This window comes from Thunnus albacares, chromosome 15 (genome assembly GCF_914725855.1).
Source record: "Thunnus albacares chromosome 15, fThuAlb1.1, whole genome shotgun sequence".
Classification (NCBI taxonomy): Eukaryota; Metazoa; Chordata; class Actinopteri; order Scombriformes; family Scombridae; genus Thunnus; species Thunnus albacares.
Window position 1 is genome coordinate 21,731,024 of NC_058120.1, and position 21,677 is coordinate 21,752,700.

The 21,677-nt window shown below is 38.3% G+C and overlaps 1 protein-coding gene and 1 long non-coding RNA gene across 6 annotated transcripts in view; one reads left to right on the forward strand and one right to left on the reverse strand.

The window, feature by feature from the left end:
• Positions 1-82: 82 nt before the first annotated feature.
• LOC122997966 lies at positions 83-1,845 on the reverse strand. Its single transcript, XR_006407290.1, has 2 exons — positions 1,748-1,845; positions 83-587 (listed from the first exon to the last, which is right to left on the reverse strand). It is a non-coding gene; the product is annotated as an uncharacterized LOC122997966 (long non-coding RNA).
• Positions 1,846-4,869: 3,024 nt separating this feature from the next.
• dnmt3ab (DNA (cytosine-5-)-methyltransferase 3 alpha b) overlaps positions 4,870-21,677 on the forward strand; it is a 54,832-nt gene continuing 38,024 nt past the window's right edge. For 4 of the 5 annotated variants that reach the window (XM_044374281.1, XM_044374283.1, XM_044374286.1 and 1 more), the window contains exons 1-3: positions 4,882-4,993; positions 6,188-6,399; positions 15,553-15,660. In XM_044374281.1, coding sequence (XP_044230216.1) covers positions 6,325-6,399; positions 15,553-15,660 — 183 coding nt within the window. In that variant the 5' untranslated portion in view covers positions 4,882-4,993; positions 6,188-6,324. Of the gene's footprint in view, positions 4,994-6,187; positions 6,400-15,552; positions 15,661-21,677 lie in introns of all 5 variants that reach the window. The other variant, XM_044374282.1, reaches the window with a different exon arrangement.

The window sequence follows — 21,677 nt, forward strand, 5'->3', positions numbered from 1 at the left end:
GATCCTTTTATTGTTTGCAGAAAGACAATGTGCAAAGAGGAAAACCTCGATGACAACGCTCCCCTGATGTTATTTATCTATGTGTGTGTTCTGTATGGTTACGCTTCTGGTACACATTTGTTTCTCATGTTGATTTTACAAAACATAGTTTTATGTCACAAAGCCACTGTCTTTTGTAAATAAAATCAAATGTGAGATATATTAAAAAAAAAGATTTAAAATAGCGCTTTCACCGTTCACTGTCATGATTGTTAGTGTTGTTGTTTTCCGTCACTGACGCTTCCTCAAGTCATCACCAAACAGCATTTATAAGAAGTGGGAAGTACATTTACTGTTACATTAAATATGGCATCATCTTGCTGCTGCTTGGGCTGCTGTCCTCAGATGAACCACTCAGTGCCATTGAGTCAATGAGAGAGAGGAGACGTCGCTGCTTCCAGATCAGTGAACCACATCCGCCTGCAGCACACACATTTCCTCACTCCCCCATAGCCCCTAAAAAGCACTCAATCTGCCCCACAGGGATTTGTTCTCTGAGCCTTTAGCCCTCTGGCACTCCTGCATGTCATTCTTAACTATGTCTCCGTCTAGTGGGCACGCATGGGATAGAAGAGTCAGGTTAATGTAATGAATGTGATAAGAGAGTTCCTATCTTGTTCAAGCTGCACTCTAGGAAATGAAATGTGGATGTGGTGCTAGATGGAGAATCCTGCTTAGAGGATAAAATCTATGAGACTGTAAGGGCTGAGCCTCATAATCCCACATCCATTTTGATATACATACAGATTTAAGTAAGTGAAGATTTTATTATATAGCACTTTTTGCAGATGATCAATAGTAACAAGATTTATATTAACAGAATAGAAAATAAAATATTTACAAAACAGAGCATCCATTTTTTGTAAGAAGGGAAACTATTCCAAAGTCTACTGGGAACATCCAGTCAACACCGGTTATCATCTGAGAGACTTTACATTATTATAATGACACAACAATTCAGAAATGTAATTAGAGGCTCCAGCATGTAGAGCCTAAGTAATAACCAAAAATTTATATTGAAGTCTAAACTCTACAGTAGCAGCCAATGGAAAGAAGCCAACACTATTGAATAATGCAATAGTGTAGACGAGATACAGCTCCTTGGCTGAGGCGAGATGAGTTACAATAATCTACTTGTGAGGACACATGAGCCAAATAAGGCCAAATAAGTTAGTCCAGTGCAACCAGGAAGATATATTTCACTTCTTTTTATATGTAAAAAGATTTCATAAGTAAATGTATTGTAGAGGCTTTTCCATATGTGTGGAGGACTCATTATCACCTCACTTTATATGGTTTTTAAATAGAAAATGAATCGCCATTTCAGTTATGTGAGTGGACACACAACTCTAGGCTGGGATAGGATATGACAGGGCAGCAGTCTGCAAACTTTTTTCTGTTGTACTTCCCTTTGGAAGCTGGAAAAATCTCACGCCTCACTGATGGGAAAATTGCATTTTTAACAACCAGTAACAATACTGGGTAAATCAGTAACAAAAAGTGTCAAGTTGAATTTGAATGGAATAACATTATCAGGAGCTGCATGCTTCTTTTCAGTCATGTTTCTCATTAGTTTCAGTTATGTGAATGAAAAATACAAGTTAAACTTTGCCCAAACCGCCAACAGTTTTCACACACAAGACTCTCCTGCTGCACTATACCGCCAAAACATTTGATCTAATTAATGTTCTTGCTTAACGATCATCACCGTTTCTTTCTGCCTTGTCAGAAGTCTGTCCATCTCTGAACATGTTGTTTCTTAATAACCTTGCAAATATCAGTGCGCTCTCGTCCCAAATGAATCAATCTTTTTAACTCGTAGCAGAAAAAGCACAGGTGGAACTAATTACCTTAACGATGGCTTAGTCCCAGCAATTAATGCAGTGCAATGCAGCAATTAACAATGTTATTAGTTACACCTGCATTTGACAAGTTGGTTGTCTGTTGTGAAAAAGGTTGATTCAACCTGGAATATGATAAGATTTATCCCTGAATAGAATTTCAGGTGTCACAGCAACAATGTAGTGCACAAAACAATATAGAAATAAAGCAATAATACAAATTACATACAAGAAAATATAATTTATGCAGAGTTCTGCTAATGAAAAAGTAATGTGAAATGTCTACAAATATAACCACTATCTATATATATATATATATATACACCACAATATTGTTCCTATATAGTAGTAGTAGTAGCTGATGTTAGTGAAATGGAATGTGCAAAATGTGCAAAAGTCAGCAACCACTATATATAAACTTTACCACACTGTATGTTCTCAAACATCTGCACGTACTGTACCTGAAAATACACAGTAAGCTCGTCCTGTAGCGTGTACATATGCGCAAGATGAGACATTAGTGTAAGAATCTGCATCAATGTCAAGAAGTAAAAATACACTGCAGTATAATCAGTCAGTGTAGAAAGCTGTTTCACTTCACTAGGCCCCAAAACTGGCTCGAGGCGTTTGCTAATTACACGACCGTTTAGGGCCCCGTTGCCACGAGGGGGCCCATAAATGAAGCAAATTAAAAATGGGAAGTCTCCCCAGGTTCCTTGGTTCATTTTGTCATCATTTAAATAACATAAGTTGTTGTACTTAAAGTGTACTTTTATATGTTAAGCACTTTTCAAAAGATTGAAACTGCACTTAACTGATGCTAATAGTTATTTTAACTGTAGGTAATTGTAATTAATGATCACATGTGCAGATATGCACCATGCAAAGATAGTTTTAAAACATAAAAGTTACTTCCTAGTTTAGTTTAAATGCTTTATATGTCCATTTGTTGAGTCACTTTTAAGTATACTGTATTTGTAAGGTGATATCTTTCTGTGTAATGTGACAAGATCAGGACAAAAAAGTGGTGACTAATTGTTGTGTGATAGTAAAATGTACATGCATGAGATGGGGTCAAACAAATACTCCCTATAGCACACAGTGGCACCTCAGCTATTTCATAACATAGACAAAATCCACACACAAGGGTCCATGCAGTGGCATGCACAGACTCTCTCAGGGGGCAGTGGTGAAAATGAAAGAGGGACACCTCCCTTCACACACAGGAAAATAGGTTTAGTGTTGAGTTTTGCACTAAGGTCACATCAGAGGGGCTGGTGAGCCAACCAGAATGGTACTTAGGGGACACTTGTACCATTCAAATGTCCCACATGTGTAACATTAGTTCAGAAATTAAGAATGGAAGTGGTCCAATGGGTCATTAAACATTAAAAGATTCCCTCTAGACATGTTTCAGGACAAAAAAAACCCTGCTTTGTGTCTGATATGAGTTTTCAAAAAAAAAAAAAAATTTGCATTTCCTCTTTCTCTCTCATTGAAAAATCAAGAATCTATGCAAAGGAAAATATTTCTCATTTCAAAAGTTTAACTGCTGGACACAAGACGTCTCCTACTTTACTGAAAAGTCCATTCTCAGTGTTTGTGTACCGGAAGCTTTAAGTTTCCACATCACATTGTTGCATACAGGACCACGACTGGCTCCAAAATTGTTGTGATGTTATGAATAATGCACATAGATACGTTCAAATGAAACTGAGACAAAACTTAGTGTCAAAATCTGCATATACGTCATTCTGCACAGTGAAGTAGAACCGCAACTATTAAAATTAATCAGCAACTTTTCTGATAATTGAATAATCGTTTTGAGTCTTTTTAAGAAAAATTGATAAACTTCTGGTGGTTCCAGTAGGTTGCATCTTGGCTTTGGGAAACAATCAACAATTATTACCATTTTCTGACATTTTACAGATCAAACTATTATTTGATTAATTGAGAAAATCAAAAAATCAAAAATGAAAATAATCATTAGTTGCAGCTCTAATATCCAACTGAAGGAACAAGAAGTAAAACACATTTTCATAAAAGTTTTGGGGCATCACTGCAGCCTAGTGGTCTAAAATGCATACCATGTAATCCCAACATCCCCCGTTAGATTCCCGCCTTGCACCTTTGTTGCAGGTGATCCCCCTTTGGTTTCTCAACATGTTTTCTGTCCTACATCTCAATTCTTATAAAATAAGATAAGATTAGATAAGATAAGATAACATAACATAACATAACATAAAATAACATAACATAAAATGACATAAGATAACATGACATAACATAACATGACATATCATAACATACCATAAGATGACAAGATATACTTTATTATCCCTGGGGGGAAATTTGACTTGGGTAACAGTGCTACACACAGCTGCAATCATAGTAGTAGAGTGGAACATTAAAGACACAATAATAAATAAATAAATAAAGATATCTATACGTAAACATTATAAAAATGAGGAATGAAATCATAAAAACCATAAATCCATAATTCATAATAAATAGAACTAAATGCAAACAATGTCTCCTTACTTATGAGACACTACATAAGTAAGGATTGAGCTGGTTGTTGGTCGAGTTGCGTTATAGAAATTGAGAGGAAAGAAAGCTTAACGCGGTTGTTTTCTATATTTGCTGGCTCTGTAACAACTGCCTAAAGGTTAATAATTAAACAATCTGTCATATAAAGGCTAAATGTCACAACATATCTAAGAAATAATTAAATAAAGGTTTTTAAAAAAAGGGGCATTTCAGTGTTATTTACTGGACCCTTGAGATGAAATCTCATCAGATAAAAATGTATATGTGTGTGTATTTGGGGTGGGGGTTGGGGTGGGGGGGCGTCTATGATAAGTGCTTATTAGCCTCAGACCCCCCCAACCCCTCCGCACGCTGTGGCGCATGTGGTAGGGGGGAGTCTGGTGAAACCGGGTGTGTTTAGGACCCGGTGGCAGCCAGCAGACAGTACGCAGGCCCCTGCAGCGAGAGCGGCGCATCTGGAAGACTGCTGGCCGGCTGGGGAGGTGGAGGACGGGGAGAGAAGAGGAAGGAGGCTCCGGGAGCACGAGACAAAAAGGGTCAGGCCTGGGACTTGGGAAAATCGGGTAACGAACACACAGCGATTCACGCGTTTAAATCCGTTTAACCCGGCACTACTAACCGCGTAGAAAGGGTAACCTTTATCTGAACAAAAACGTGAAAGCCCCGAGAGCGGAAGGCGCTCGATGGTAATGGGGAAATAGCGATTTAGGGTTTGCTTTTTGCAGATGTGCTGATTGGACATCGCGATGTGCACTTGAACTTGACCGAATTTGCAGCAAGGAACCGGGATCGCGACTCTTGAAAGCACCGGCCTCATTAAAAAATAACGGGGGATTTATCCTTCAGTGGCCGTGGCCTGTGAAAGAACAACCAATCCCCTGTGTATTGCAGACTTCCCCTATTGCAAAAGACGTCTGAAACTTTGCAATTTTAACGCATAGCCAATTGAATTATACATGAGAGTCAGTAATATCGCTGTAATGTGAGCGTATGGCCTGATTGTAGGCTGATATGCATTGAAATGCGGTGACACTAAAAGCCTGTGTGGCCCTATAATAAATTATTTTTCAAGATAACACGTTCAGGTCTGCAATTCTTTCCCAGGAGCGAGGACTTCATTCCAGCAGCCTATTAGACCCCCCTAAATTAATCAGAAGCGACTGTCATAAATGTTGGCTTAGAGGAAATTAATCACATCCTAAATGAATAGATATATATTTAGATTATAGGCCTGTGGTTTTTGCACATTTCTACGAGTGCAACGTTAAAACTGGCTCGGCTGTGTGCGCATGGCTGCTGGAGTAAGTTTAACCCACACGTAAGGTGAAAATGGCACATTAATAATGATAGTAATTAGTCAAACAACATGATTAGCCTTAATTGGTTTAGCAGCATCATGCAGAGTTTTAGGCACATGGGGATTTAATGTCGAATACTGTATACCCATACATCCATGTGGTGTATAAAAGTGGCCTAGGCCCTATAGGCGATAGTAGCCATACAGTATGCTATATAGAAGCCTGTGAGGGTCCTATACAAAACCTGCACGTAACAAAAGGAAACTCTGATGCTCAGAAAGTGCGTCTTTATGAATAAAATGTGAAACTGATTTTAAGATATATGGATAAAATGTGTCATTTGCATGAATCATGTCATACTCTCAATCTCACAGTCATTGAAAGCATCACAACACTAATACAAAACCAAGATGTCTCTAATGTGTGGTGTAATCTCAGTTTTGTTTCTTATCTTTGCAGGAGAGCGGAGAGAAGAGGGATCATCTCTCATTTTCTTTTTTTTTCTGTTCCTTTGAGTTTGTTTTCACCTGAAACTTTCCCTCATCTACATCACCATCCACATCATCATCTGACATTGCCCGTAAGATCATAAGACGATGCCGTCCAACACTGTCACCAATACCGCTTCATTCAAAGGCTCAGACTACGCTGACTCACCTGGGAACAGAATGGTAAGAAACACATGTGCAATATCAGGAGTCTCCCTTTAGGAATTTATGAGACTCCTCTGCAGCATGGTATGTTGGTGAATAACTGGGGATTGCGCAACTTTATAGCCAGCTGGGTTCAAAGAGTTGATTCAATCAGGATTGGGCTTTTTGAATGACTTGAGCTGAGCTGGATTTGTTTCTCCATCACTGCAAAGTGCAATTTTTTAAAGGGCTCAAACTCACCAGAACTGTTTCAAAAGGAGATTAGTCACTCCTGAGGTCATCCAATAATGCTGTACAGTGTGCTTTTCAGTGTTTTCCTAAAATATCTATAGAGTATGTGTGTGTATGAGAGAGTAATTTTAAAGGTGCAGTGTGGCGTCTAGCGGAACGGACTTGGCAGAAATGGAATATAATATTTATAAGTATGTTTTAATTAGTGTATAATCACCTGAAAATAAGAACCGCTGTGTTTTCGTTACCTTAGAACGAGCCCTTTATATCTGTATAGGGAGCAGGTCCTCTTCCATGGAGCCCGCCATGTTGCACCGCCATATTTCTACAGTAGCCCAGAATGGACAAACCAATCACTGGCTCTAGAAAGGGCCTTTCAGGTTTTTTGCGAGTTTCGTGGTAACCGTAGGTTTTCCTACATACTTGGAAGGGGACGTGCAGTTTTTTGCAATCTGCAACCTCACCGATAGATGCCACTAAAACTTACACACTGCACCTTTAAGTCAAACTACAATTTTTTATACTGTTATCACTGGGATGTTACATTGATAGAGCCTTGAAATAAAAGTAATGTGGTTTCGACAGTAATTTCAGTTCAAAGCCAATTAAAATATTTTTTTTGAATGGAGTTAATCTGTTAGTCAAGCTAATGCGTCATTGATTTCTGCAATCCAAGGTCTTACTGGAATAGACTTAGTCACATTGATTCCGCCTGTTTATTGAAGAAATAGTCTGATTTTTACAGAAGAATCCAACAGCATGTGGAGTGCCGTGTCACCTTTCATGATGCAGACAGACTCATTATTACCGTCTGTGTTTAACTGCAGCATCACTGACGCTCCACGGTGGCAGCATCTGTTGCGAGGTGTAGCTGTATTATGTGACATTTTGCTGTTGTAATGGTGGTTGGTGACGTGGGCGTTGGCTGGTGTAGGTTGAGCTGGAGCTGGAATGGCTCTACGGCTCTTTTACTGTGGGGGGATCTGTCCTCTTCCTCTACGTTCCCATTACACAGAACTGCCCTTAGTCTTGTTGCCTGGCAACAGACATTGCCTTAAATAACCGGCTACTCAGACGGAAATAGTGCAGAGATATTGACAATGTAGTAGGGTTCACTCCAGGCAACAACAAATCATATTACTGCTTTCTTTTGCTTTTTCAGAAAATATTAGAGTGAAGCTGTGTGTGAAAATGGCGTGTTATTTTCATTCAGTGCGTGACCGTCCAAGCTCTCAGGTTGGGAATTGGATGAAGGTTGTGGTGGTGTGGTGTAGATGCTCCTGCAGAGCCAGCACCACTGAATTGTGTCATCCATGTAAGTGGTTCCCAAATGAGGCTGCACACCAGGCTGCACTCAAAACGTGCTATTATCTATGCAAATTCTGCCACCCTTGATAAGAAAAAGCGAAGCACCAGGCTCTCTATTAGTGATCACACAATGAACCGGCACCATCTGCAAAACACAGTGTCTCACAAAGGCATTAATATCTAAATTTAAAATAACCTTTTAAAGGCTGGGAGGTAATTTATGCATTTTCATCCATATTTTAAAGATATTTATATAGGATGAGTTTTTCCAGATTTTACAACCATGTTTACCAGCTACAAGCATCCTCTCATCCGTAACGGCATCAGTTACTCTGAGCATATCTATCTCTTTATGCAAATCAGTTTATCACCCTGGGACACTAATGGTTGATGGATTTATTCCGTTTCTGCATCAAACATTCTCAGGACGTAACATGGTCTGACCTTTTGAAATTTCTGCCTGTGTTTATTAACATACTCCACCTTTTAAATTATTGAACAAATAGATCATGTTGCAGTCCGTGCATGCACCGGAGTCCAGTTTGTTTACAGGGATTTTTATAGCATTTTCGATGTTACTGGGCAGTGGGAGAGAAATAGATGGGCGATGAGATGTCACAAAGGTCCTTGGCCAGTGCTTCATTGTAATTTGTGACCCATCACATTCTGTGACTTGATCAAAAAAATTTGAGCTATATTTACACATTTTTCCATGTCATAAATGGTATTTTGATTGCTGTGACCAAAAATGGTGACTTAACTGTATTTAGATAGCATAGATTACATATTTTCAATAGCAGTTACCAGTGCTAATCTTAGATAGGGTCACAAATTTTGATAGGTGTAGATACATTACCAGTTTGGCTTTTACGGAATGGGGTGGGGAAGGCTGTTGTAAAAAAACATGTCAGAACTGTGGGCAGCTTCGGGAGGGGAGGGAGAGAAGGAGGCTATTACTGCATTATACCAAATATAGAGAAATAGAGAAATTTTGAGCCTGTTTTTTCACTCTGTACCACAAAATAATTGCCATCGGATGGTGTTTCTTGTCCATTCCAAAATTTTGGTTTACACTTAATTGCTTGTACTGATAGGAGGTGGCGGCGGGGAAGAGTGGGGTAGGAAATGTGCGTTGTTGTCTGATAACATCTTTGTGGACCGGTAGCCAACACTGCATGGACCTGTACCAGTTGGCAGCCGTATCACTGACATCAAATCCACACGCTATTTATGAATAGCTACACAAAACAGTGTCACAGCCCACAGTCATGATACACAGAAAACACCCTGTACATGTCCAGACCAACATGTTATATGTGTTATTGACAAAAGACAAAGTCAGTTGCAGAGTTTATTATAAGATAATGGTTGATAATTTATCTTTTTTTTTGGGGGGGGGGTCCTCTCAAATTCTCAAACTTTTGCTGTTTTCAGGGGAGACTGAATCCCTTTTAGGGGAGCTGAGCCCCCACTGCTCCCCCCGCCCTAAAATTCAATGACTGTATGTCACTACAGCCTCTTAATATTTGATCGGCACATCAATATTTTTCAGATTGTTGATCCTCTAGTGGTACAGAATCTGACAGGTTACAGATTTTGGTGTTAAGGTGCGGTCACATGACGTTTCCAGTCAGTTAATATTCGCTCCATTTTCCATTCACTTCTATTGAAGCCTGTCTGATGGACAAATTCAATTCAGCGCGATGTCCAGCAGGCTGCGGTGATTTTACAAGTCACTTTGACCCGGTGGATGTGCTCGTTCGGCCAATAGAAACACTGCTGCGCTGTGTTCGGAAATAGAAATGTTATTATTCGTTTGTGTTTGCAGCATTTTTGGCTGGACTTCAACGGCGGGGCCGGCCCTACAAACGCGAATGTCTGTCCGTCAGTGAGTCACTCATTGACTGAGTGATGAAGTTACACCATTGGAAGGACCTCTCCAACCACAATGTCGGTTGTGATGGCAGAGTGGCGCCGTCTGTACTTCCGCTCGTTGACTCCGCAGGAAGAGAAGACTGAAGAAGCAACGACTTAAAGTTTATGACTAACTTCGCCAAAAACTTTAGCCAAAATATGAGATTTTTATGTCTTTTTATGTTTATGTGAATGAAACTCGCAAGACTCTTGATATTCATCTGCTGGCCTTCAGTAAGTTTGTTCCTGACATTTATTCAGCTGTTTCTCCACTGATGAACCGGATGAACGGTAAGAGACAATGTTGTTTTTCCTTAATTTTTTTCATTGTACCTCCATCTAAGCGGTCATATTTTAATGTAATGTTATTCATAATCTCTCCCACACGATAACATCGGTAATATTAATTGGTAATAACAACAACAAATGTACATACTGCTGTCCTGTATTTGGGACTGGCAGTAAACCACTGTAGCATTACTGTCTTTGATGTAGTCAGATAGATAAACAAAGCCAGACCAGGATATGTCAGATAAACAATGGACATGGGTATGCACGATGTAACTCAGCAAATCAAAAGTGTATCTCAGTAATATTTGAAATATGATTTATATAAATGACGTGTGTGAGAACTCTGCATCTTGTTGTCTGAGCTGTCAGAAACTGACCTGGAATCATTTCCAGACTGATACTGACACAAGACAGAAGAGTTAGTTTGTCTTTCCTTTTTTGGAGTACATGTGCACACTGAGATTTAACTTAGTTATTGACCTTTTACAATGATAATAGGCTGCCTCTCATGGTTACATCCTACCCCATAATCTTTTCTGTATATTGATAATAGGCTGCAGTTTCAGTAAATCCAGATTCCTTTCGTTCTGCCTTTCTCTGTTTTGAAGTCAGTGCAGTTCAGGTCCATTCAGCTGAGGCAGTATGTGGAGCAGTAGGACTGATTGATATGTTTGTATTAATGTATTTTGCTTATTTTTTTTCTTTGGTAAAAGCAGAGTTACAGACAGCAGGATGAAGTAGCTGCAGCTGGAGTTACAGAAACAGCAGATTCTTGCTCAGCCTTCTCATCGTCACCTCTGACCCTCTACAGTGGCCGTCGGGCCTCCCCCAGGTCTGATGGCTCCAGGATGAAGATAACACACGGGATGAGTACATAGTTTCAGTTCAGCATCATGCGTTTTTCCACAGCTGATCTGTGTTGATGAGTTCTAGTAATCTCACTATGTTGTGCATATTTTCTTTACACTCACCAGAGACTGCAACACGATTAGGAATGAAACTTTTACTGCTGTTGATTCATAAACAGACAGTTTATGTTCATTATATCACATTCAGTCTTACTGACTTCTGTTCCTCCAGCATCTGTCCAGACTCATCTAGTTCATACGTCCCTCATCTGGTCAGACTGCAGCCTCCAGCTCTGACAGGATGATAATCAGCCAGACTTTTTGTTTGCCATGTCTGTGTTTACTTTGTGTATTCATCAACATCATCAACATGTGCATAAACCAATCATATTGGCTGTGTTATGCATGATTTGATCGAATGTATTGAATTATAAGCCCAATAAATGTCTTGAATCCAGCTATTGTCTGCCTTGATTAATTGTGTCAGTAACATACAGTGATCTTTACACAGACTAAAATGACAAAGTTAAGAAAATGTGTGTGTTAAAAGAAGAGAACCTCATAATATTTAATAATGATCATTAGTTAACAGTACAGGACACTGCTGAAAAAGATTGTCAGTGTCATTGAGACACTAATAATCTTTCCAGGTTAAATAAGGGATAAGTAAAAATAAATTTCTTTCTATTGTTACTGTTATCAAAATTATATTTACACAGAACACAGTGATAATGATAAATTAAGATAAATCAGTGAATACAGGAGTAAATATTTACATATTCACTATAACATGGTGCATGGTAGCTGTATAAAAAAAAAACCTCATCAGAACTGTGTGCCAGACTAGATTCGATCCTGTGCTCACATTAGAAGCCAGCAAGAGGTTACCTCCAGTCGTGAAAGCCCTCTACACCTTTCCGTGGCTGGTCTTAACGTGTACCCTTGCTAAAGTTACAATAAATATTCAAATACAATATAAGGTATGCCTAAAAAAAAGACAGTGGCTGGCTAACTCACGGAAGTGGCTATAGCTTAGCTTAACAATGGTAAGACTAGAGGAGGAGCCGCGAGCCAAAGGAGGCGCAGCATGAAGTGGGTATGGTGTGAGGTTGGTGCGGTGTGAGGTGCTACAGGCCACAGCTGGACCTTATTGGATCAGCGATGGTGGAGATTTTGAGCCAGGCCAAAAGCTCATATGTCACTTCATTAAGCTTTAATATTTTTTCAGTTGAGAAAGTAACCATTTAGATTCCCAATATGTGGTCAGTTTATCCAAATAACACCAATTTGGAAACTTGCTCCGATGTTTTCAGAGGTATGAGGACCCGCTGGCCGGGTGCCAGCAGGTCATCTCAGCTGTTAGCAGCCCGACTCCCAAGATCATTGCTGCTTGAGCAGCCCATTATACGAAAACAAGAGCCCCTTATGTCTTTTCCTCCCTTGATGTCACCAAACATAAAACCTCTTGTTTAGACAGGCTTCTTTTTAACTTTATTAGGAAAAATAAGCTACACAAGGTAAAAAAAGGAGGTTATGTCTACGTCTCTAACAGAGGGAAGTCTTAATGTTTTGGACTTTTCCTCATTCAACCATTTAATCAAAATTGACTGGATCAAAAGATTTTTAAAAGACCCAGATAGCAAGTGAAATATTATGGTAAGGTAAACTTCCTATCAAACTCTCCAACTTTCATAGGCAACCTACGTGCTATGAAAGTTCGAGGTTTGACAGGAAGGAAATGTTTTTTTATGGAGAATAATATCAATATCACGAACAGAAAAAAAGTTGTTTTTTTTAATTGGTTAAACAACATTTTGCTCGTAAAACAGCTATTTAACTGTGAATGGCTTCTGTATTCATATGAAGATTTTATAGAGAGACATAGTGTTCCTGTCCCCAAAGTGAGCCTAGTACTGTAATTGATGAACTGTCAACCGGCATTATACACTTATTACGTTGCAGCTCAAATATATATGACATTGTTACTTTAGCCAATTACAACATTAATGTTGATGGCATTTCCATCTTTGACAAAAAAATTCAACGCCTTCATCAGAAACTCACTTATTCCAGGAACAATAATGCTTATTAAATATAAATAGACAGACTGAGCTCTAGAATACTGTATTTACTCTCCCCTACTAATATGTGTTGCCTAATAAAATCAAATAACTTTTGTTTAAAATCATACATAGATATTACCCAATAAATTCCATTATTTGTAAATATATTCCTAATATAGAAGACTAATGCTCTTTTTGTAATTACATTGTGGAAACGTCACATCATGTGTTTATTCAGTTAGATCTTAAAATACATTTTTGTAAGGAAATTTTACTTAAAAAAACATTATTTGTTATTAATATTCAATAATCCTAATTTTTCCAGCAATGAACAACATGTCATTCATTTGCTCATTATTTTAGCCACATTTTACATTCATATGACAAATGACATTCTTGAAGAAGTTACCATCTTATATTACATTTAAACAAACAGATCTAAGTGTTTATCTTTAAACACGGTCACATTTAAAAACCTGTAGTAAAAAAATAACCAAAACTATTAATTTATGCAACCTCTTCAGTATTATACCTGATAAAGTAACATCTTGTGTGGGTTTATATGTATGTTAATTTTAATCTTTTCTTTCTATTTTTGCATATTTCTTTCATGGAACTAAATACCTTTGTTTTTCTTTCATACACCGTTTATGTTTATTACACGGTCCAGACATATACAGCACGAGGTTTGACCCGGTCTTGTTAGTAAATTAACACACTGCCAGACTCTATCGTCACTCTCATACACTGTTTACTGTCTGGGTCACTCTGATCAATATTTATTTATAACCCGTATCACAAATGTGACATCACATCTTTTTTTGGAGCCAAGTGCGGAGAACATTCGGAGAACGGAAATGTTATGTGACCGCACCTTAACACTGAAATCAAACCTGTACTCTCACGGCTACGAGGTACCTCATCATAGACCACTTGATCGTCTCTGGAAAAAAGCTTCATGGACTTTGAGTTATGATTGTTATATCAAACTACTATTTCCAAGGTCAAGAATGGGGTTTAAACAGAGTTTAAGACATACGAGACGAGCTGGGGACCTATGTTGCATGCCAAACCTGATCTCTCTTCCCTCATTTCCTGTCAGCTCTCTACTGTCTGCCTATCTCATAAAGGCAAACATGCACCCCCCCCCCAAAAAAAAAAGACCTTTCATGACATGTTTTCATAAAAGACCAGAACCAGTTACTACAAGGATGTTGTCTCCAATGTCTGAAAATACTCCACAGCCTGGATAGCACAATGATTTTGTGCCAAATGTAGATTAAATTAGAGTTTTGACCTAATTGCTCTACTATGAGTGACAGATTTTACATGATTAATTAAGCCTTTAAAGCTACAGTGAAGGACAAGGAACAATAAAAATTAGGGTTCAAGCTATTTTCCTACAAATAATGTGGGTTATGTACGGTATTTTTTTAAAAAAGTGAATGTCACTAAATAAAATGATAAATGTGGTTTCACCTCCTGTGAACTAGTTTGTTGACTGATTTCACCTTTAGCAGTTTTCTAAAAATACTGACTACTCGACATTTCTAGAGATTTTCAGGTATTATTTTTATGTAGGAACACAATTTTACTGCACATTCAGTGCCCTCATGTGTTAAGAGTAATCCAAAGTGTTCCAGTTTCTTCTGTAACTGGCTGCTTTTTCAGACACTTAATATCCTTGATGCATTAACCTCACCCCGACAGTCATGTAGTATCTTCTTCTAGTAATCTATTCTCACGTTATCGTATGCCACAGTGGCTGAGCTTAAACTAAATAAAAGCACTTAACAATAAGTCAGCAGAGGTACTTGGTTGCAGGATTCCTTACAGTGCAGAGAGCCCATTTATCTTCTATCTCACATTCAATACTGAAGGAATTTAATAAGGACCCAGCCCTCCACCCCCCACCGCAGCTGTCAGGAACGGCCTTGCAATCTCATTTGCATTCAGACCTGGTGCTGGTGGTCCTATTCAGTCAATATTGAAACTCAAAGCATCTACATTAGGATCATCTTTTTTCCCATCAACCCCAGGGGTACTTGGTTGTGGTGGACATGGGGCTTTGTTCACGGGGGTAGACAGTTTTATTAATCAAAGGGAAATTGCAGCAGGGGAAGGTGGGGGCCAGCCGACGTCTTTGTAATGATGTCAAGAGGGGGATTGTCTGTGGAAGGTCAGCGCTGCGTCCGCGGAGCTTTCACTTCAGCCTAGTTCAAAGGAACGTGTCATTCAATTTCTATCTGTCTCATTGTCCACTCAGCCAAAGATACTCAAGGACCCACTGCAGCCCCCCCCCCCCCCCCCCAACCCCACCAAATGTTCAAGTGTTTTAGTGCGGTGCGGTTTTTTGTGTGTCCAGCAGATCTAGTATCACTCCTGCTGCTTTGACCACTCAGCTTACTGTATGCACAAATACAACAATAACCTGCAAAGATGTGCATGCAGTCCTCAAATGTCTCAGTTCACTCAGCGTTCTCAGTTGATCCTGGTGTGTTTGTTTTTGTTCACAGGGTGAGAGCACAATACTGGACATGGACCTGATGACAGAGGAGAAGTCGGCTAAAAGTAGTGCCTCTTGTAAAGTTGGCAAGCCGGGACGAAAGCGCAAGCAGTTTCCAGTGAGTGTTGATTTTTACATGTCAGACATTTTACAGCTTACATCTAATCCATTCATCCTTGTTTTCCTGGTGGTTTTCTATCAGTCTCCACAAGCCAGACATTCCTTTTTCGTGTATATTTGATATCAGCTAGTCTTTGAGCAGCAATATAAACCTTTTTATTACATTAACATTATAAACGTTTTATTTATTAATTTAGTTTGTTCAGTATTGAACAGTTTGGGGGAAACCTGCATTTAAACCTTACTTTAAACCTGCAATAACATTTTTTGAGCAGTGGAAATAAGACGAATGCTGACATATTATCAGCTAATGAAGTTAATTTTCAGTTGATTTTCATAAACATAAAAATGTAAAATGCAAAATTTAAAAGGAACAGTTCCAGTTTTGGGAAACAGGCTTAGTTTTTGTTGCTGAAAGTGAAAGCCAGCAGCCGGTTAGCTTAGCTTAGCACAAAGACTGGAAACATGGTAAAAACTAGCTTGGCTTTGTCCAAAGGACAAAAAAAAATCCACATATAAGCACCTCTAAAGCTCACTAATTAATACATTATATCCTGTTAGTTTAATCTGTACAAAAACCAAAGTACAGAAACGACATGTTGGTAAATAAGCTAAGCTAACGGGCTGCTGGCTATAGCTTCATATTTAATGTACAGTCGTGAGAGCAGTAACAATCCTCTCAAATAACACTTGGCAAGAAAGCGAATAAGCAAATGAGACTAAGAGGAGGGATAAAAAAAACTGAAAGAATATTAAAGTGTCAATTGAAACAAGATTATCGGCAGCCTCAGTAGGTGAATGTGTTGTTTCAGCCTTCAGAAACCTGTTAAGTTGTAGCTACCTGTATTTTACCATTTTGTACTCATGCATAAACATCACACAGTCTCTCCACTGTGTTTCTTGCAACACTACACCAACACCATTTGCAATCTGTTTGTGATGCCTTTTGTAGTTAAAAGCCCTGATTTAATAATGACTCTTGGGCCAATATGTATCATGTTTTTTTTTTTTTCCCTGAGATGTTATCATTTGCATAAGCCTCTGCTTAAAATCATGTTAATTCATTATCTCAATATGATTCAACAAACCAAAAAAAGGGATTACAAAAATATTTACAGATAATATATGAGACGTGCTGGAGGGGTTTGTGTTAGCGTATTTAAAGAAGCTGGGTAGTTGTACCAATAACAGATAAAGACGAGCTACTCTCAGAATCCGGGCGCCTCAGCGAGTGTTTTCACAGCTGTGGGGGATCACCACATGTGCTGGACACGTCAGTCACATAGGTGTTTCCATGTTGTTGTTTTTCTTCTCTAAATGAGACAGTCACTCAAGAATGCATTTGTCATCTTAAAATCCTTTCAAAAGGCCTTTATGTTGAGTCTTGTGTTTGACACCTGAAGTTCTTATTTTTTGTGCTTAATATTAGATGTAAGGTTTAAAAAAAAAGCACACAAATGTTGTTGAGGTTACATTAAGTTTTTATAGAAAGAGTTGAATGACTGCTAGAAAAATGCAACAAAAAGTTCAGTATTCATTCATTCACTTCAGTTCACAGCGTTTAATATTTTAAATATGAACTTGCTTCCTGTTCTTAACTATCATGACTCCAGGCTGTAATATTAGGTGCCTTCAGCACTGTGCACTTCAATGCTCTGTGCTGTTAACTGCTTGTTCTTTTTTTTTTGTTTTGTTTTGTTTCTCTTAGGATTTAAATGGGGTTTTTCTTTTTAAAGGGAATTTTTAGATATACAGTATATCTTTATCTTTTCTGTTGTTGTTGCACTGCTGTGGGCTGGGAGGAACAGCATTTTGTTTTTTTATTTATGTAAATACACAAGAAAATGACAATAAGCGAAATCTTGAATCTTTAAGTTTAGGAGGTTAAAAAAAGCTCAGCTGGGGTTTCAGAAATTAATCTGCGCTAAATTATCATATAATCCTAAAAACTATAAGAAAACCTATGATAGATAAACAATTTTTTTGTTCAACATGAATGTTTAACATTTAAATGAATGAGATATAATGGGTTAATTAGAGAGCTTTAAAGGTGCTGGTAGGCGGATTTTGTTACCTTTGAACAGAGCCAGGCTAGCTCTTTCCTGCTATTTCCATTCTTTATGCTAAGCTACGCTAACTGGCTGCTGGCTCTATATTCATATTTGTGCAGAATGGTGTTAATCTTCTTATCTAAATCCTGGGCAAGTAAGCAATTAAGCATATACTTCCCAAAATGTCAAATTATTAATTTTAAAAAACATATCTGAAGGCAGTGGCATGACAGAGTTTGCTTTCAGTTTTCAATTGCTAATCTATTAATATGCTGCCATTTTTGGCATCTTTTGTTTTTTTTTTTTTTTTTTTTGGAGTCATTCCACCTTTTCTATTCCAGAGGAAAATCAATTAGGGCCAAAACCAGTGATTATTCTCATTATTAATTAATCTGCAGGCTATTTTCTTGATTACTCTAATAATTGTTTGACCTATAATATAACAGAGAACAGTGAATAATGCTCATCAAACTTTCCCTAAAGCCTAAGGTGATATTTTAAATGTTCTCATTTTGTCCAACTAACAGTCAAAAACCCAAACATATTAACAATTAATAATACTTTAATATGACATAAGACAAAGAAAAGCAGGAAATCCTCACAATTTAGAAGCTGGAACAAGGCAATATTTAGCACTTTTATTTGAAAAATGACTTCAATGATGAATGGATTGTCACTATTACTATAGCAACCAGCCGGCTGTCTAACAAATAGACACATTTACCCACAGATATATTCTGTTCATATAAATGTGTATTTTTTAAGTAAACACAGCATGAATTAATGTAATAACTATAACAAATAATTTATCCGTCTTCTTATGTACCACTACATGTTGTAGTGTGGAGGTGTGTAAGTTGTCATGCTGCAGCAGTACATTAGATCAGGTTGTCAGTGTTTTGTTTGACCTCTGTCTGCCTGTCTGAGCTGCCTGATTTTTCGACTGTGACCTTTGACCTCTGGCAGGGGCCGCATTTAGTTCACTGGGTCACTAATCTGTTGCGTAATTCTTTCAGCAACAGTTGTGTGTACTGTTTGTGTGTGTGTGTGTGTGTGAGAGCATGTTTTTCCTGAGTTTGTTCATGTTTTTCTGTGTGTCTGTTTGCTTTTGTGTGTATATTTGCCTGAACTCATATACACACACACACACACACTACGCAGTCTCTTTCTCTAGTTATGAATCGAGTCAGATTATTAATATTGACTGAGCTGTGGGTTTGTTGTTTTCATTCATCGTGTCAAACAGATTTAGTGGAGCGGCGCTCTTTGTATGAGAGGAACTGTTCAACGTTTACAGTTAATTTGCTCTCAGTTACTACAATGATGAAGTCATTTAGAGTTTGCGGCCTGTGAGGAATGCTTAAAAACCAAGTTTGGCTTGATGTAGCTTTGTTTTATGATACAGTACGACTTTCACAGATTTTTTTTTTTTTGTTCTACATAATTTGCATTGCATTCATTACAAAGACGTTTTATAGGTCTCTGGGTCACAAAGCTAGTTTTACATGGTGTTTGCCTATTCAGTGTGCAAGAACCAGATTCCATTTGACCTTTTAGCTTCTAGCACAGGGTTGTCTGTTTGCTAAACAGTGCCTGCTGAAAGACAAATGCCTCCTAGGGTGTTACTGTCGCCTGCCTTAAATGCAAAGTGCTGTACCTACATCTACGAGAGATGAAAGCTTCAGCACTGCTGTCATGTCGTGTTGACAGTCTGATCTCACAAGACGTGCTCCACTTTCTGCTCCTGGTGACCCAGTAATGGGATTGTCTGAGAAAGTGTGTTTTTATGGCTATTTATAGTCAGGAGCAGAGACACTATCGAGACACACAGCTTGTGTCACGTTTATTCAACATTTAGAGTTGAAAGGAATCTTTTCTAGGTCTTTCAAGACAGTCGGTGCTTTTTTTTAAAATTATTTTAGGTAAAGCAAGGTGTAACAACTGCATGTCTGCAGCTCTAACTTAAACTGCAGGTTTATATGTAGGTCAGCTCTCTTTTACTAGAGTAACTCCTCTGCATAGAATGAAATAGTTTAACTGGGCGTTTCATACTGGACGGAGTGAAAAGCGTCTTCGTTGTCAAACAGCCAACATTCTTGACATATTTCCGTGCTGCTGTAATGAAGAATGCTTGACTACAGGAAGCTCAGTAGTGTACCTGATGAACTGTAATGTTACCCCCCCCCCCCCAGTCCTCACTCGCAAGTTAATGGCTGTACAGCAGATTTACTGGCACAGCTTTGAAGTTTACAACTCTAGTTTAACAGAGCTGAATGGGAAATGCCATAATTCACTGACTAATTAGTGTAGAAGTTGAGCTCTATGTTTGATTCTGTCCAGATAGGGTTGAAGAGGCTTAAGGGATGAAATTAAGCTTATCTAATATGAAATGGATGAATGCTTTAATTCACATTTTCTTTCAAATAGCCCATTTAGCCAACAGAGGCTGAAGAGTGCTTATCTTCACTCTGATGGTGCCAACTGTTTTATTGTTACTCACTCAGATGACCTTTTTTCAAGTGCACTGGTTGATTTGTTGTAAATCCTGAAAGGTTTTGTTTACTGCACAGCTGGCTACAGTATATCCAGTGATATGTCATAACCACTGGTGTAGCCAGAAATATTAATTTAGCTGTTCCTGTGGGATATAAAGAGTGCAAGAACCGAAGTGATCTGTAGATCAACCATAACAGTTTTGTACTCTTGTTTTAAGATCTCCGTAGTATTAGTATTAGTTTTTGCCTCAAATTGGCAAAAACAAACTGACAGCATGCCACTTACATACATTTAGTAAGCATTATGTATCCAACAATATAACAAAGTGTGAGATTAACCAAGTTTAGCTTCATTTATAAGTTATCATCATATTCAGTATCCCTCCCTCAGCCAAGAACATTTCAAAACTTCTACCATCAAAAAGCAAAATTTATACAAAAAACACATTAGTATGACTTACATGTGTCAGCACATCTTCAAGGTTTAAAACAATAAGAAACATCCACTGAGCTGCGATGTGTCATTTCCAATGCTTCCAGACTTTAGCGGATTTGAATGAAAATCAGAGAGGAGTCACAGAAATGTAGCTGGAGGATTTTTGTGAAATAAATTCTAGCAGTATTTGCACATTACAGTACGCACGGGACCAACTGCTTACCGTAGGTTTGACATTGCTTTAAATCCAAAGACATTTATCAGAAAAGTTTTAGAAATGTCCCCAGATAGTGTGGATGCTCTATTTAACTGAGCTTAAAATGTGAATTAATGTTGTTTTTCTGTTTCTGCTTCCTGCAGAGCTTAAGTTTCATCCCATAGCAAGACATGATGGAACAACATCTCATTGCTTGTTAGAAATCTCTCTGAAAGATCTGGGTGTGCAATCCACATACCATAAGTAGGCTCTTGCACAATTCTTTTATTTACTTAGCAAACAAAAATATATATGCTACAGACCAACAAAGCTTAAACTCTGATACAGGTTTTAATTCTGCATCAACAGATCTAAAGCCTTATGTTCACATAAAAAATATCAATGCATGTATCAGATACATGACTAACACACCCTCATTTATATGCTTGACATGCAAAAAATATCCATCAAGGCTTACAGTACTGTAGTTAGCTACTAAAATTTATACAACACAGCTTGAAAACAAGTTGTGAATGAACCACCCAGCAGCCCGAAACAATCACGCATCACAGACAAGCAGCGGAAACAGGGGTCCATTACAGAAAACAGGTTCAACAAAATCTGAGTCAAATTGTGAACTGTGAGTTGATGAACCCCAAGACGGGAAACTCAGAGTTTTCGGTTTCAGAACAGCTGATCGGATTCAGTTCACGCTAAAACGAGTGTGTTCACGCTTGAGTTAAGTACGTGTGTGGTGAATGAAAATAGGCATCATCAATGGAGCCTCGATGCTAAGATTCACCATGGCAACAAGTAAATAAAAGGCCGAGCCTCTAT